The sequence below is a fragment of the Vidua chalybeata genome, chromosome Z (assembly GCF_026979565.1).
Source record: "Vidua chalybeata isolate OUT-0048 chromosome Z, bVidCha1 merged haplotype, whole genome shotgun sequence".
Lineage (NCBI taxonomy): Eukaryota > Metazoa > Chordata > Aves > Passeriformes > Viduidae > Vidua > Vidua chalybeata.
This window is the reverse complement of record NC_071570.1, coordinates 68,188,794-68,204,519: the sequence shown is the minus strand read 5'-3', so window position 1 is coordinate 68,204,519 and position 15,726 is coordinate 68,188,794. Positions and strand designations below refer to the sequence as shown.

The following is a 15,726-nucleotide window of genomic DNA, read 5'->3' as shown; positions in this document are numbered from 1 at the left end:
CCGCCGCGCACCGGGAACGTGGGGCCGGGAGCGCCGCCGACCGGCTCCGCAGGCGAGGACAGCAGGATGCGCTCAGCGGGTAGGGACGAGCCGCGCTCGCAGCCTGAAACTCCTTCCCTGCTTCCTTTTCGGTCCCCCGGGCATCTCTCCACCCAGAGCCCCTTCCCCGCTGCCGCCCGCCCCTTCCTGCACCGGGGGTCTTCGTGCGTGACGCCGGCACATCTTCCCTTCCCCCGTTCCTTTTTATGGCTAAGGAGGGATGTTTGACAAGACATAACATTGGGAGTGGATCCTCTATCTTCTTCCTTTCTCATAAGTTGCATCCTCAGGCTTGTTTGCTCCGTAGTTCGAAGAGGCAGTGTTCTAGCGATCTCTGTTTTCTGGAGGTTCTAAATGCAAGGAAGGGAGGGTGAAAAGTTTGTAAATGATAGATAGGCACAGATGACAGATATTTGTCTTCCCATACAGTGGAAAGCAAACTGCTAGCAGAACTCTAAAATAGCTTTATTTATTACTACATGATTTAATTGTAATAGATATTTAGATTATTAGAACAATATTAAATACATTCCTAGTACAGTTATGACCTTTCATAGTCTATTGAAGATAAAAGAAAACCACGATGTTTTTAAGGAAATACCTCCTTCACAACACTGGTTTCAAAAGCCAGTTGCTGACTGTTTTTTAGATTGGTCTTTATAGGGAAGATTTTTTTTGTTATTTAACCACTACCTTAAATTATCCACTAATATCTTATGAAGGAATCTTTCAGGTGTCTCTTTATGGCCATAAATCTCTGACTTCAGAGAAGCAATTCCTTTCTAAAACCATCCATCCTTCTGCTGTCACAATATGCAGCCCTGTAGCCTGAATTTTCTTCTCTGTGCTGCTTTCCCTCCTGAGTAATCCTGTCATGTTGGGGTGAGATGCAGAGGAACCTGCTCCTGTTATCCTCACTATACCTTCGGTGCAGGTGTGTATTTCCAGAGTGCATCATCCCCCAAGGTCTGACTCTGTGTTACTCTGGATCTGAAGTTTCCTTCATAGGACTGACAGTAAGTGACCTTTTTGAGTGAGCTAAAATTTTTCATCTGTTTCCAGACTTTTGAGTTGTTCCTCCTCTTTGCACCTGAAATATAAAACCTCATATATTTTGCTAGGTGTAGACAGACTTTTGAGTTTGTTTCACCCTTCATGCCTTGTAACATAAATGACAGAAAGAATATAAAAGAATAATCCTTGTCATTTTTTACCTCATTTTAGTTAAACTGACGGATCATATTTTAATGTGACTTTTTAGATATCATACTACCAGAGGTATCATGTACCTAACTTTCACTTAGCAATCTGAAACCCATAAAGTTTCCTGGCTTCTGAATATTTGTAGGATGCAATATCCACAGTAAATTGAAAGTTTAAGGGAGGCCTCCCAGCTAAACCAAAGAGACGCGAAAACAACAAAAGGTAACAATAGAAGAGACATACTTTCTAGTATTGAAATTGTATCATCATCATATCAGAAGTTGTAACATTTTCTTTATTGAAAAACTTTTTTTTTTTTTTTTTTTTTTTAAATCCTTGCTGATTGAAAGCTGGAGCTCATAAACATAAAATTAGTCCTCAGATGGTGCAATTTAGAATTTAATCTTTGATTCACAAAGTGGAGAATTCCTTTCATTATTTGACTGCTGTGAGCACATATGACATGCAAGCGTAGGCATGTGTGTGAAAAGATGTTCCCTCTCCATGTTAAGAGCTGAATATAATGCATCATAAGCAGAGTAAAGCTATCTTTTTATCTCCTTTAAAAAACAGTGTGAGTGTGGCACTAAGAATAAGTGGATTTTGTGGTTCTTTCTGGCTAGAAAATAATTTTACTTAATTTATATTAACATATATTAACTAATGAAAAATTCTGTAATGTTATTATCTTATGATATAAAGCAATGCAAATGGTTTTTAAACTACAGATTTTCACATTAGTTAAACAGAAATAACTTTCTTCTGTTTCATTTTCTGAAACAGTAACTTTTTAAAGAGTAGTTTTCCTCTGCTGTAATTGTCAGTAATTTTTTTTTTTTTTTTTTTTTTATGGGATTGTACCCTAAAGGCGTAATTTTGTTCCTCAATAGTGTTATGCTTTTGCAATACCCTTCTGGCTGCATTGCCAGTCCTCCACCTGAAGTTACTCTGCTCATTGTCTAAATCAAACCTATAACTGACCCAAAGCCATAGTGACTTGTGATACAAGCCTATTTCTAAAATACATGATAATAACAGGCAATATCTTTTTCAGTACTTTCTGTTGAGATTTTGTTGGTACTTTAAAAATATAACTCTGTGATGTCTTTAATTCTGTCTCTTCTCACACTTTACACTTCCAGAATTTTAAAAAAGAAAAATATAGGAAGATGTATAGAATGTATTGGGAGAGAAAGGGGTGGGAGTTGCCTATAAAAGAAGTAAAGGAAACCTAACATGGACACTTGTAACAAATCCAGTTTTATTGCTATCTCATGGAACAATTTCTATTTATTTCAGCTGGATTAACTAAGGCCTCCCATGGAAGAAAGGAAAAGCTCCTGAATGTATGGGACATGCTTTTTGCATCAATATTTTATTTTTAGTAATAAATGCAGGATTTTGCTATAGCTTGGTATGAAAATTTTAGAAAAAAAGCAATACAAGAGTGTCACACGGGGTCAAAAAACTCTGCAACAATCAGTTATAATAAAAAGTTGAGGAGGGAGTTATGCTGAATAGACAAATTGGGACTGAGGTACTCACCACCTGCAAGAAAATATAAATTCTTAATATTTCTGTGTCAAACTGATTCTGGTTGAGAAAGGTTGAGTGGAAAGTTTAATTCCAACAGAAGGAGAAAAGGATGGTAGATCTGTGAGTTGTATGTAGACAGAAGCTGCAACAATGCTAGAAAGCATGACTGTAGAGAGTGAAACTCTGCAGGACAAAATAAAGGGTTTGTGATGGATCTCAGGCAGGGGCAGGGGAGATGCTAAAAAAAATTGACAAGTGAAGATTATTAGGAATTCAATAAATAGTTGTTCTTTTGTCATATTCAGTGCCTAAGGACAAGCTAATTCTATTAATTCTATACCGGTTCCCACCTGCTCTGTTAAAACAGCCCCACAGCAGCTTAAATCACCAGATCTGTTTTGGACAGCACTGAAGATGAAAAGTACATGGAAAACCAGTACTGGAGTGCAATATTTGTATCTGCAGGCAGTTTTTGCAGGAGGCAGCAGTCCTTGGCAATGAAAAGAGAAATGACACTGAAATGCTGGGCATGCAGGAACCGTAAGCAATTCAACAGGAAGGCAGGTCCTTGCAGAGAGGTGTCTGCACAAAAATGACAGTAAAGCCCAGAGAGGTTGTGCAGACTCCATTCTTGGAGGCTTACAAGACCAGGCAAAGACCTGAGCAACCTGGCCTGTCCTTGTAGCTCATCCTGCTCTAACAAGATTAAAATAAGGGACCTTCTGAGGTCTGTCCCAACCCGAATTTTCCTAAGATTCTTCCCATTGCGTTCTGATTTCCAGGTTTCCCTTCCCCTGACTTCTCTCCAAGGCAGAAACTGATGTTACTCAAATCATGCAAAATCATATCCCAATCCACTATATAATTCCCTCAGGAATTAATTTCAAATATTTAGTTTAAATTATCCATGTGGTGTGAAACCTCTTGAGAAAAGTCTTGAACTATTATTTAGAGGACATTATGACTGCTTACAACATAAAAAACAAATATACTGTGTATTCCAGAAAAATCCAAACCAGTGGCTTGTTTGTTTGGTTTTTTACCTTTTTTCCTTGTCCAAACAAAAATGGAAAGTCAGTAGAATTATGATAGAGAACCAGGACATACAGAATTAGAGTATGGATACAAGGACGTGCTCATCAGACTAAGAACTTACAGAGGGAGCCAAAACAGAGGAATAGGTAAGAAGCAGGACACAATCTTCAAACTGTGAGAGAAAAAGATTAATACTAACAAAGGCATGCCTAGAACACTTAAGGCAACAAACTGACCTCAGGAGAAAGAATTCTAATAGCATTGCAGAACTGCACAAAATGTATTTAAAAACCCTATTAACTTGTAGAATTGCAGTATCTTTTTGAGGAACCACCAGCACTCTGCCTTAAGGAGAGATTTAATTCCCTTCTTCATCCCCAGATTTAACTGCTGTCTAGAAGGGTTCAAAGACAAGGGATCCATGGAAAAGGAGAGCTTGCTGTTACATACCATTTGTCTGCCTCTGTATACCCCATCCAAATTTAATGACAGTAGAAAACAGCTTTGAAAAAATAAGCATAATATCCCTTAAATTAACACTGTAAATACAATTGTTTAATTTGTGAAACTTGGAAATAAGACAATTTTTCTTCAATGACAAAAATACTCACATTCAGTTCTATTAGGAAAAGGTCACCTCTGAAGACTTACTTTTTATCAGTGAGTTTATTTCACATCTAAGACTGTCAGAAAATCCACTTTCATATTTATTTTGCCCTGCTAATAATAAAAAGTATTTGGTATTTTAGAAAAATCAACATCCTTGTGGAAGATTTGTAAAGAGAATGATCTTGTTAAGTAGCTTCTAAGTTTATTATGCAGGAAGATGGATCAGTGAAGGGATCTGTCATGGTTTGACACTGGTGCAATGCCAGCGCCCCCATGAAAATTCACCTTCCCATATAAATGCTGTGAGATGCGATCAGGAGCAGAGCAGAGCAGGCCCAAGCTTAATAACAAAGGGAAAAACTTTATTAAGCTACTACTACTATAAAAGATACACACTAAATCCAGAATGAAGACCTTTCAAAACATTCCTTCTCCCCCCTGCCAATTTCCACCAAAACACCAATTTTCACCAAAACAGTGAGACACCACCTGGGATTCCTGATCAGGTTGCCACCCTTCAGATAATCCATACTAAGTCCACCAAGGGAGAGAGGAGTCTGTCTTGCACCACAGACCCCCCAGGAAACACAGTTGCCACCCTTCTGTGTTTCTATGTCCCACATGGCACCGTCCGGAGAAAATCTGCCAGTGTGACACTCTCCTTTCCACGTCACAGTGCTCTCACCACCGTGCATGGACAGACTGCTCATAGGGCTCCTTTAAGGATGCTTTGCCACGGACCAAAAGAACAACACTTAAGCTTCTCATTTTGGGACCACAGTCCCCCCATTTTCTTCCTCCCCTGGGCCCAAGGGTCTCAAGAACAGTGATCATCTTCTTCCTGAAGACAGAAGGCATCACCACACCCTCTTCAGCTTTCCTCTGTTCTGTCCACTCCTGTGTTGGTAGTCACTGAAGCAGGTCTCTTGGTTCACCATTGCATCCCCCTAAAAATGCAGTCTCTGTTGCAGGAGAAATTGGTTCAATCTATGGCTATCAAGGAAAGTCCAGCCACAAGCCACTCCATCATCTCCTCCCATCTAAAAATTCCTTCTTCTAACATCTCAGATCCCAGACTGTCTCTCTTCTACTTCAAATCGAGGAGGAGTAATATTTTACAAAGCCTTCATTTCCCAGGAAATGGTTAAAAGTTCAGACTCCCCGGACGCCTGAAATCTCAGCCCAGAACTCCAGCTCCCACGGCTGGGCACCTCCCCCCCCCTTCTCCTTCTCCTCTGCCAGCAAATTCCAGGTGCCATCAGGCTCTCTGTCTCTTTCCCTCTGAGGAGCGGAACAAAGGCATCTCCGTTTCTCTCCACCCTTCTGTCCGCAGGAGCTGGCTCAGTTCCAGTCCCTTCACCCCTGGCCTACCTCAACCAAGCTGCATGGCTTCCCCTCCCACACCCAGCCCACAGCTGGGGAACCAAAGAGAGAACTTCCCTTGGAGTTCTTGCTTTTAACTCCCTGTGTTCTCAGAGGCGTGTCCATGCCTTCAGTGGTCACATCAGGTGCCAATATCCAAACCTGACCACTGATTGGTTTGACCCCAACTTCCTGAGAAACTTCACTTTCCTGTCAAACCATGACAGGATCTAAGCAGGCTGACTGCTGGCTAAAGCTCCACAGCATTTTCTCAATCAACTGGTCTAAATTTGGGTGAATGGAATGAGCAAAAAGGTACAGACAAAACATTTTATCATCAGCATCCACTGGTGATTTTACACACTGGTAAAATACATAAAAATCTGAAGGCAGAGTAGGTCCTGAAATTGCACTCTAATGAACAACACGTACGTTTTCTTCAGTGACACACTGCTCCAGACCAGTCCATGACTATGCATATTCCCATAAACACCTCTGATGACCATAACTCTCACATAATAGTGACTTTGAGCAGGTCAGAGCAAGCAGCTCCCCAGGAATAAACACAAGATGTAAGGCTTTAATTTAGGAAACAGAGACAACCATAATCAAATGTAAAACTTTTATTTAAGCAAGAAGGTAAAATTAAAACCTATTTTACCAAGCCAACTTTCTGCAGGAATAGTCAAACAGCCAGTGAGAAAAATAGCAGAATTAAGGAACAAAAATTGTAGGAAGTGACAGCCTTCTCCAAACTTTGCTTCCACTTTGTGTAACTGCAATACCAGCACCCAAAAAAAAATCCTCAGTAATATGCCAATCTCCACTGCAAACCCATTTTTGTTAATAAAAATAATTCCCCAACACTCAAAGTGCATGTTAGGTATCATGAATCTCTCTCACCTACCTGGTACGCTTGCACAGAAGCACCAGTACTAGCCTCCATCAAGAAGAGAACAATTTCAGTACTAACACCTTGGAGGCAAAAGCCATAGTCTGTGGAACTATCATCAAGGACTTCTGACACTGGTGAGGTGCTGTCCTCTGAATTATATATTTATCTCCTTTGGTTTCATGTCTCACCACAAAAGCTACAGCACATGCACTCAGTGGGGACTGTGATGTAAAAATGTAGGAAACTTGCTTTCCAGGTTATCCAAAGATGTTCTGGACCCAGAGGTGTCTACATCTTCCCCTTCTTTGTCTGAGTCCTTGGGAGACCTTCACAGATAATATTTTAGAGTGAACATGTCTATATCTGCATTAGAACTCTCAGGAACACAGATGCACAAAAGGTGCAGCATTAAGAGTGGGCACATTCACAATTTCAGAGGCATAAACAGTATGGTTTACTGATCATTGTGACAGAATAAGGGTCATAAACTATCCTTGATAAATACACTGATATGAGAAAGCACAAGCAGTAGAATCCCCTTGGAATAAAGGTTACCTGACAGGCACCCCAGTGGAGAAGCACCACGGTGCAGCCCAACAGCCATCCCAGGATACACAGGGCAAGTCTCCTCTGACCCCCTCCCCTCCTATGTTGTATTTATAGTTTTCTTTGGGGGTGGGGAAAAGACAAAGTTCCAGCTGATGCCATTTCACGATTACATGGAGATTGAGTGATTTTAGTTCACATGTGTAAAGCAGGTAGAGGTTTTACTTCATTAGCATATGCAGGTATGAAAAGTTTTATGTATTTTCAAGCCAATAAAACAAAATTCTTTCGGTGACTGGTTGGCCCCTTCCTTGGCTTAGCTCCCATTGACTGCACTGCTTTAAACAGAGCATGGCCACAACACCTCTGTGCCACTCCATCCTCTGTTTCCTGCCTCTCTCAGGGCAGCACACCAAGCTCCCTCAGCGTCCCAGCTCCTGGGGCTGCAGACTTCTTGTCTCCAGTGAACTACTGCCACCATGGACTTCTCTTTGCTCAGACTTGTCTTTTAATATTTCTCTGTATTTTTTTGTTTTTAATATTTCTCTGTAAGGACTGAAACAAAATGGTAGCTTATGGCACCGGAACTCTAAAGCTACAGAAAATGTACATGAAGACTGCACCACGACCACATAGCATTGTTTTGTGGGCAGTGACAATTGTGGTCAGTGACAACAGTCAAAAAGCATCATCTATTTGCAGTGGTAAGAGAATACACCTCCACAAGATGTGTACATCTTACCTTACACATATGTGTAAGTGTCTTACCTGGAGAGTTCTCTAATGCACACTCTCTAGTCAACACAAACATAATCCAAAATAAAAGAAAAGAACTAGTTCTCTTCTGACCAGAAAGCACAGAACAGCCTACAAGCATGCTAGGAGGCACCAAAATTCCACTCCACTTTATAAGAGAATAGTCTCCAACCAAAAGAAAAGTGATCCCTTCCAGCCTCACCCATTCTGTGATAATAAACGGCAAATCCAAATCCCTTCTCACAGTTGCTGTTACATTATTTTCCTGTTGGCTTTCAAACCATGTTGTTAACATTGCTCTCATGCTCACAACTGCATGAGAAAGAGGGGGGAAGACACAGCAAAACACAAGGAGCAACTTTTTTTGCCATCTCCTTACTATTTATTTGTATTACTTTGCATAATCTCAAGTGCTTTCAGGATGCTGAGATTAGTTTATTCACTATGCAAATGAAGAAGCTCCTTCTGCAGGTGTTTCCACAATAAAGCTATTCCCAGCAATCCTAAAAAGTAACTACTTGATACTCAGTAGGACTCACTAATTCAAAGTTCTTCAGCTGAGCAAGAAGGTCAAGGATCTCACAGGGGTTTTTTAACATCACTACACCTTCAGCTGCACCAGCAAGTCTGGGATTTTCCAAACAGTACAAAAAGTACTTGGCTTAAGCAGCAATTTACTTTACAAGGTTTCTCATAGTGTTTATAGAAGACCCTCTGTACCCTGAACCAAAATGATTCCAGTGGTTCATGTAGTGGAACAGCTGATAAAGCTTCAGGCGTTTCTCAAACCCTGCGGCTCTGGGGATTTTACTGTGATAAGCAGAATAAAAAGAACTGGTGAAGCCACCAAACATCCCAGCTATTGCGAGCTCATACTCTGAATGGCCGTAGAAAGAAGCTGGATCAAAGATAATCGGACCAGAATCATCCTCAGCTACATTTCCTCCCCAGAGATCCCCATGCAGGAGAGAAGGAACGATTTCCACACCACAGAAAAAACTGGGTATCTTCAGCTGCAGGGGGAAAAGCAAGACATGTAAATTACTACGGTCATTCACCTTAAAATGTAGAGGTTTATCTGCACACTTCAAACTTTTTAAAAGTCAGTTAAATAAACCTGTAACTTCAAACAGGACCAAGTTAACAGAGATGCTGAGCAAATCCAGAGGATTCCTGTTTTTCATAAAAGCTAGGAGCAGAACAGTCAACCAAATCTCTTTTAGGAAGACAGTAAAGAATTTAAAACTGCATTTGGTGCTGTAATATTGACCAGATTTAATAACAACAACTACCACCATATTGGCATTAGGAGGCTCAGGTGTCTTTCAGCAGCCTTGAGGAAGTACCCAAAGAGCCAAAACTGCAGTCACTTAACCAGATGCAAACAGAAAATCAACAATGTGCAGAACAGTACTGCTTATGTACGTTTTTCATCATAGAAGTGTTCCAGGGAGTGAGAAATATGATCTCCATATGTAAGATTTCCCAAACAGTAAGGCAAAGTGCTGGCACTTTGGAATTCACTCTGGAATGTTAGCATAGGGTGATGTGGCAAAAGCCATTACACCTTAGAATAAAGGGCATTTTGATCCCTAAAAACTGGAGTCTCCTACCAACAGAACCTGGTGCACACCAACAAACAGGAACTTTGTTTTAAGAAAATAAAATCTAGATAACTGATACCCAGCTGTCACTCTAATGAGAACTGAGAGAAGTGCTTGTACCTGGAGCTGTGCCCAAAGTTCCCTTGCTTTCCTGTCTCCTGAGCTCCTTTCAATCATGTCCATCTGAGGCTGGATCCTTTGTCTGGCAAAGAAACTCACCCAGTCACTGCACCAGTTGTTCACCTGAAGGACCAGGACTGCAGATGTCAGTTGTACACCACACAAAAGGCAGATTTTCTTGTTTTTCAAATAAACTTTTTGAGAATAACACAGCCTTTGTGCTGGTACCACCCAGGACAGTAAGTGCTACCATTTAATTGAATGTTATCTTAAAATGTTAAATTGGGGGAATAAATAATTTTCCCTCAGTGATTAAAACCTAAAAAATTGAAGAGCCATCAGTGTCCAATGCAGCTGTAAGTGCTGTCCAAAGCACTACTTTTCTTAGCAGGATAAACCACGCTTTTTCTTATTCATGGTGCCACAAAAATTCATTTATTTACATTATGATAATTTTGACCCTTTTTTGTCACTGAAGGAAAAATGAGGCAAACTTAAAATTCTATCAGTCTGATGAAATACAACCTACCTGTGGAAGATAACCACAGCAGGTAACTGTATGAAAACCAAACTGATCCACAAACTGGACTTCCACTTGCCCTTGTCCTTTACCTTTCAAACCAAAGACAAAAATTCAACACCAATGACAAAATACTGAGCATCCACAATGCAAACGAACCTTAAAAACTATGCAAGGGTACAATGCTGCTTCCACTGAGAATAAAAAAAGTTGCACTTTAATGTTCTTTTTGTTACAATGGTTGCTGCTGCTGGCTTTTAAATTTAAAGCTCAATGTAAAGCAGCCATATTATACTCTTTATTTTTGCATTTTGAGGTACTGTATCTCTTCTGATACCACGTACTTGTGGAGACTGTGGTTCAGGCTCCCAAATTGAATTGATCACAGAGATCCAAACAGGGCAAACAAAAGCAAAAAGAAGAACCCCCCCACCTGTGTGTTTTATCCCAACCTATTCTCATACTATCTTTAGTGGAAGAAGATGAACCTGTCCTGAAGTGGCAAAAGATATTTTAATTATTTTGTATATTATTATTCATTAGGTTAAATTTGCAAACAGCTGTGTACCGTACCAACTGTGCTCCCTTCTTTCTTCATCTTCTCTCTAAGGTGCTGGTTATGAAGGTGAAGATCAGCCAGCTGAGTTCCAAGAAGTGCTGAATGTCTAAGAAACAAATATAACGTTAGCAACTCTGACACATGAACAAATCTAGACCTTGGTACTCCAAGAGTTACTTGAAAACATCCATCAAGAAAGTAACAGCTCTTCACCTCTAACAAAACAGCTTCCCAAAATATTCCAGTATTATAAACACTTTGTCTTCCTATCAAGACTGCATATTAATATAGACAAAATGTACTTACTTGGTTGTTTCTGATACTACTGTTGAAAGTGAAATCATAAATTTACTAACAATAATAAACTATCAATTCTAATTCCTGTGTGATATCACTTCCCTAAGCATTTTCAGTAAGGCATGTATAAGAAAGCACGCACATAATGTGGAACATGTTATGCCTTTTTTTTTTTAATTTCCTCTGGCAAACTGTCTCTGAAAAATAGAACCAGACAATGCTGATCCTATTCATTCTATCACTGTCCTGGCTGCTCTTCTCTAAAAGGCCTCAAAGATGGTATCAAGTAGGCCTAGTTTATTATCTATTTTTAATAAAAGCTGAGCCTCTACAAAGTTCAGTAAAGTCCTGTAGTAATTGCAAACAACCCTTACAGCCAGTTGCCCCCCATGTTAACAAAATTATATTCCTTTTCCTTTTCTTGACCTTTCTGAACTTCCTCTATTCTAAAGGCACCGTCAGTTAAAGCAAATTTAGTTCTTCTTCTTTTGTTCCTGTTAACACAGATTGTCAAGAAAAGGATTGTATCCCCCAAAATTTGCACCCCAAAGATACAATTTGAAATCCAAACCGGCAAGATCTCTGCCCTTTCTCTTGGGACTCACTGAGAGCTCTTCATGAATCAAACCCTGGCAATGAGCAGGATGAGGGACAAGACTTAAAACTGGCTACAGAAGTTATGAAAATGAGATAAGAAACTGGTCATGATCACCTCCCCAGTGGAATCTGATGGGATTCATCATATTAAGTGCTAGTCACAGAGAAGGGTCCAAAGTTTGAAACTATCAAAATGAAGTTTAACAGTTGCAAAAATATTGAAATCAAGATTAATTCATTTGGGAAGTGCCTCTGCATACTCACGGCAAACATTACAGCACTGGTTCTTACATCAAAGGCAAGTACACAAAACAAGTGATCAAGTTGGTAATTTTCCTTACTGTAAAAAGGAACCTTATTTTAAAAACTACCAATTACAAACAAACAACCCCAAAGTAACTAAAACCCAGAATCACTTCTTGATGTATTATCAGTTTGCTAGGTGAGGCATTATAAAGTATTTTATACAGTTCTCTGCTATATAACTTCTCATATGTCCCTTGACATGCTTTATAAAAAAATTAAACAAATTCCTCCCATGAAAACAAATTATTTAATTGTCAAAATAGCCAAAATTTCTTTGTCAAAGGAGGCAAAAATAACTGTTTTACCTGTTTAAGCTCTTCATTTTCAAATGTTCCATCACCAGCACAGTATTGTCCCCAGGCAGTTCTACAACTTTGATGGGTTTAGGCACTCTTACTGTCTGTGTTTTCAGGATGGCTTCCAAACTTGCCATTTCTCCCAGAAACATTCTTCTGGCCTGCCAGATTTTGAAGAAAAGCATTAGTCTCTATAAGCATCAGTCAAAGTTAAAATAAAATAAAGTATAAAATAAATAAAAAGTTTGGAGCAAATATTTCTTGGTGCACAAGATACAGACAGAATTGTACCATCAGGCCTGATGATAATTTTACAGTTGCAGAAATTTCAATTTCTGGAACAAAGTGAAAATCAACCTAGGTTCTAGCATTCTCTGTAAGTTAGAAACTCTCTTTACAGCTGAATGAGTGCAAACTGCATACACACAAAATGTGTGCAATATTCTATTAATACAGCAAATGTCTAGGAAGCCATGGACAATATACACCATCAGTTGGGAAGATAGAAGAATGGTGCTGACATTCACACACACCATGACCTTCTAGACCAAGTAATAGAGTCAAGCTTCAAAAACAGCTCTATTTGCAGCCACAAATCACAGAACCATACAATTGTTAAGGTTGAAAAAGCCCTCTAAGATCCCTGAGTCTAACCGTTAACCCAGCACTGCCCTGGCACTCTGTCAGTGCCTGACAACCTTGTGTGTGAAGAAATTTTCTCCAACATCCAACCTAAACCTCCCGACACAAATTGAGGTTGCTTCTTCTCACTTTTTCCCTGGCAGCAGAGCCTCACCCTGCGCCCTCCTATCAGGGAGTTGTGCAGAGCCACAAGGTCCCTCCTGAGCCTTCTCTCGTCCACGCTGAGCCCGTTTCCCGGCTCCCTCGGCCGTTCCTGGTGCTCCAGCCCCTTCCCCAGCTCCGTTCCCTTCTCCTGACATCCTCCAGCCCCTCAATGCCTTTCTTGTCATGAGACGCCCAAAACCGCCCCCAGGATTCGAGGTGTGGCCTCAGCAGCGCCCAGCACAGTGGGCAGTCACCGCCCTGGTCCCGCTGCCACACCCGGACTGTCACAACCCAGGGATGCCGCTCCCTGCCGCGGCGCCCACCCAGCCCCGGCATCCCCATCCCCACGCTGTCTCACCTCCCCCTCGCAGTTGCCCTTCACGAACACCCGGCCGCGGTCCGTGTCGTAGCTCCGGCCTTGGCTGATGCAGCCGCCGCCCGAGTGTCCGGTCGACCGCAGCACCGCGGTGCCCAGAGCCCGCTTCAGCGCGTCCTCCATGGTGTCCGCTGTGAGGGGAGCCGCGGGCGGGAAAAGAATTAAAGGCACGGGGAAAGGCGGGGGGAGAAGGGGCGGGCAAGGGGCATCTGAGGCGGAGAAAGGGCGTTTGAGGGGGCAACGGGAGTCGGAAGGGGGAGCAAAGGGCGGCTTAAGACAGCGAAAGGGCGGCAGAAGCGGCTGAGGCGGCTAAAGGAGCCGGGCTGATGACCCGGGCGCTGCTGTCAAAGGGCTCTCTCGCTCCTCATATGCCAGTTGGCTCGCGTGTTCAGTTTTGTTCCTGTGCTCGTGACAGGATCAGTTACAGAATCGCAGAATGTTCGAAGTTGGAGAGGACCCACAAGGTTCGTCGAGTCCGACTCCTGCCCCTACACAGGACACTCCAACAATCACATCGTGTGCCTGAGAGCATTGTCCAAATGTGCACCTTGAGCTCTGTCAGGTTGGTGCTGTGACCACTTCCCTGGGAGCCTGTTCCAGTGCACAAACACATTCTGAAGGAAGAAGCTTTTCCAAATACCCAACCTAAACCTCCCCTGATACAATTTCAGGTCCCCTTGGGTCCTGTCACTGGGCACCACAAAGCAGAGATCAGTGTCTGTCCCTTCACTTCCCAGACTAAGTTGAATACAGCAATGAGGTTTCTCCTCTGACAAATTGGGGAAGAGCTCTGAGATCATCAAGTCCAGCCAGTGACCAGACACCACCTGTCAACCAGACTATGGCGTTGGTGTGCCACATTTCTTAAAGACTTCCAGGGACACTGACTCCAGCACCTCCCTGGGCAGCCCCTTCCAGTGTTTAATCATTCTTTCTGCAAAGAAATACCTCATTCTGCAAAGAAATACCTTTGCTGGTGCAGCTCAAGACTATGTCCTCTCATCCTGTCCCTTGTAGAGCAGAGCCTGACCCCCACCTGGCTGCACCCTCCTGTCAGGGAGCTGTGGAGAGCCAGAAAGTCCCCCTGAACCTCCTTTTCTCCAGGCTAAGCCCCCCCCAGCTCCCTCAGCTGCTCCTCATCGAACTTGTGCTCCAGCCCTTCACCCATCTGTTGAGTTGGTGGGTTTCTTGTGTTGGTGGCCACGAGTTAGTTATCACAATTTCCCCTGCCACAATTACACTTTACCCAGTTTGATAAGTTGGCCTTATTTTGTTACTCATAATCTGACCTTGTCTCAGCTGTTTGGCCATGTGTCCTTGATTTGAAGATGTCAGCATTCTGTTATGTCTGGTTTTAGTTTACCTCAATTTACTTGCTTTTATTATTTTTTCTGTAGCTTCTGCAATTGCTGAGACATGTTAAACATATTTTTTCTATCTGGAAACCTGATGGTTCATCACAATCAAGTACTTCATTTCTGCCTTGAGATTTAGTTTAATTAGTCTGATCCCAAGGATGGAGCTCCTCTGCTATGGAGACAGGTGGCGAGAGCTGGGGAGGGGGGGCTCAGCCTGGAGAAGGGAAAGCTCCAGGGAGACCTTTGAGCCCCTTTCAGAGCCTAGAGGCACTCCAAGAGTGCTGGAGAGAGACTTTGGACAAAGTCTGGAGTGACTGGACAAGGGGTGATATCTTCAGGCTGGAAGAGGGCAGGGTTAAATTGGATATTGGGAAGAAATTCTTCTCTGTGAGGGTGGTGAGGCCCTGGAACATGGTGTCCAGAGAAGCTGAAGCTGCCTCATCCCTGGAAGTGTCCAAGGCCAAGCTGGACAGGGCTTGAAGCAATCTGGGATAGTGGAAGCTATCCCTGCCCATGGCAGGGGAATGGAATGAGGTCATGTTTAATGCCCTTTCAACCCAAACTATTAATGGGTTCAATGAAAGCAAAGATCCACAGAGACCTCTGCCTGGCACTGCCATTCCTTGTGTCTCCTTTGAAAGCTTTCAGGCATTGCAAGTCTTTTCATTTTGTATTTTGAGGACAAGTCCCACTCTATCTTTCTGTGGTGTTGGTAAGGATGGAGGAGCAAGAGTGGGAAAAAGTGATGGGAGCAGTAATTGGCAATAATGATGTGCACTTGAGAAAAGAAAGAAACCATCAATAAAAGTATTTTTAAAGTTTTTTTGAAAGATCCATGCTCTATGCAAATGAGATATATACCTTCTGCAAATGAGGTATAACCTTCTGTTTATACTCATTTGCCTCCCATTTTATTTTCCATAGTA

The 15,726-nt window shown here is 42.0% G+C and overlaps 1 protein-coding gene across 1 annotated transcript; it reads right to left on the bottom strand.

Annotated features, from left to right (window-relative positions):
- Nucleotides 1-8,095: 8,095 nt before the first annotated feature.
- On the bottom strand, nt 8,096-13,829 carry LOC128781860 (ketosamine-3-kinase-like). The gene is made up of 6 exons (XM_053931860.1): nt 13,425-13,829; nt 12,290-12,441; nt 10,799-10,890; nt 10,235-10,317; nt 9,706-9,828; nt 8,096-8,994 (listed from the first exon to the last, which is right to left on the bottom strand). Exons 1-6 carry the CDS (start codon nt 13,563-13,565, stop codon nt 8,656-8,658), a joined length of 930 nt encoding a protein of 309 aa, XP_053787835.1. The 5' UTR covers nt 13,566-13,829; the 3' UTR covers nt 8,096-8,655.
- Between the last annotated feature and the right edge of the window lie 1,897 nt (nt 13,830-15,726).

What these genes read in the sequence shown, in the direction of transcription:
- LOC128781860 (XM_053931860.1), bottom strand. Translation starts at nt 13,565, where the DNA reads ATGGAGGACGCGCTGAAGCGGGCTCTGGGCACCGCGGTGCTGCGGTCG. An exon ending in AAAATGAAGAGCTTAAACAG is followed by an intron (nt 10,891 to 12,289) that starts GTAAAACAGTTA and finishes TTTGTTTCTTAG; the next exon opens with ACATTCAGCACTTCTTGGAA. An exon ending in GAAAGAAGGGAGCACAGTTG is followed by an intron (nt 10,318 to 10,798) that starts GTACGGTACACA and finishes TTGGTTTGAAAG; the next exon opens with GTAAAGGACAAGGGCAAGTG.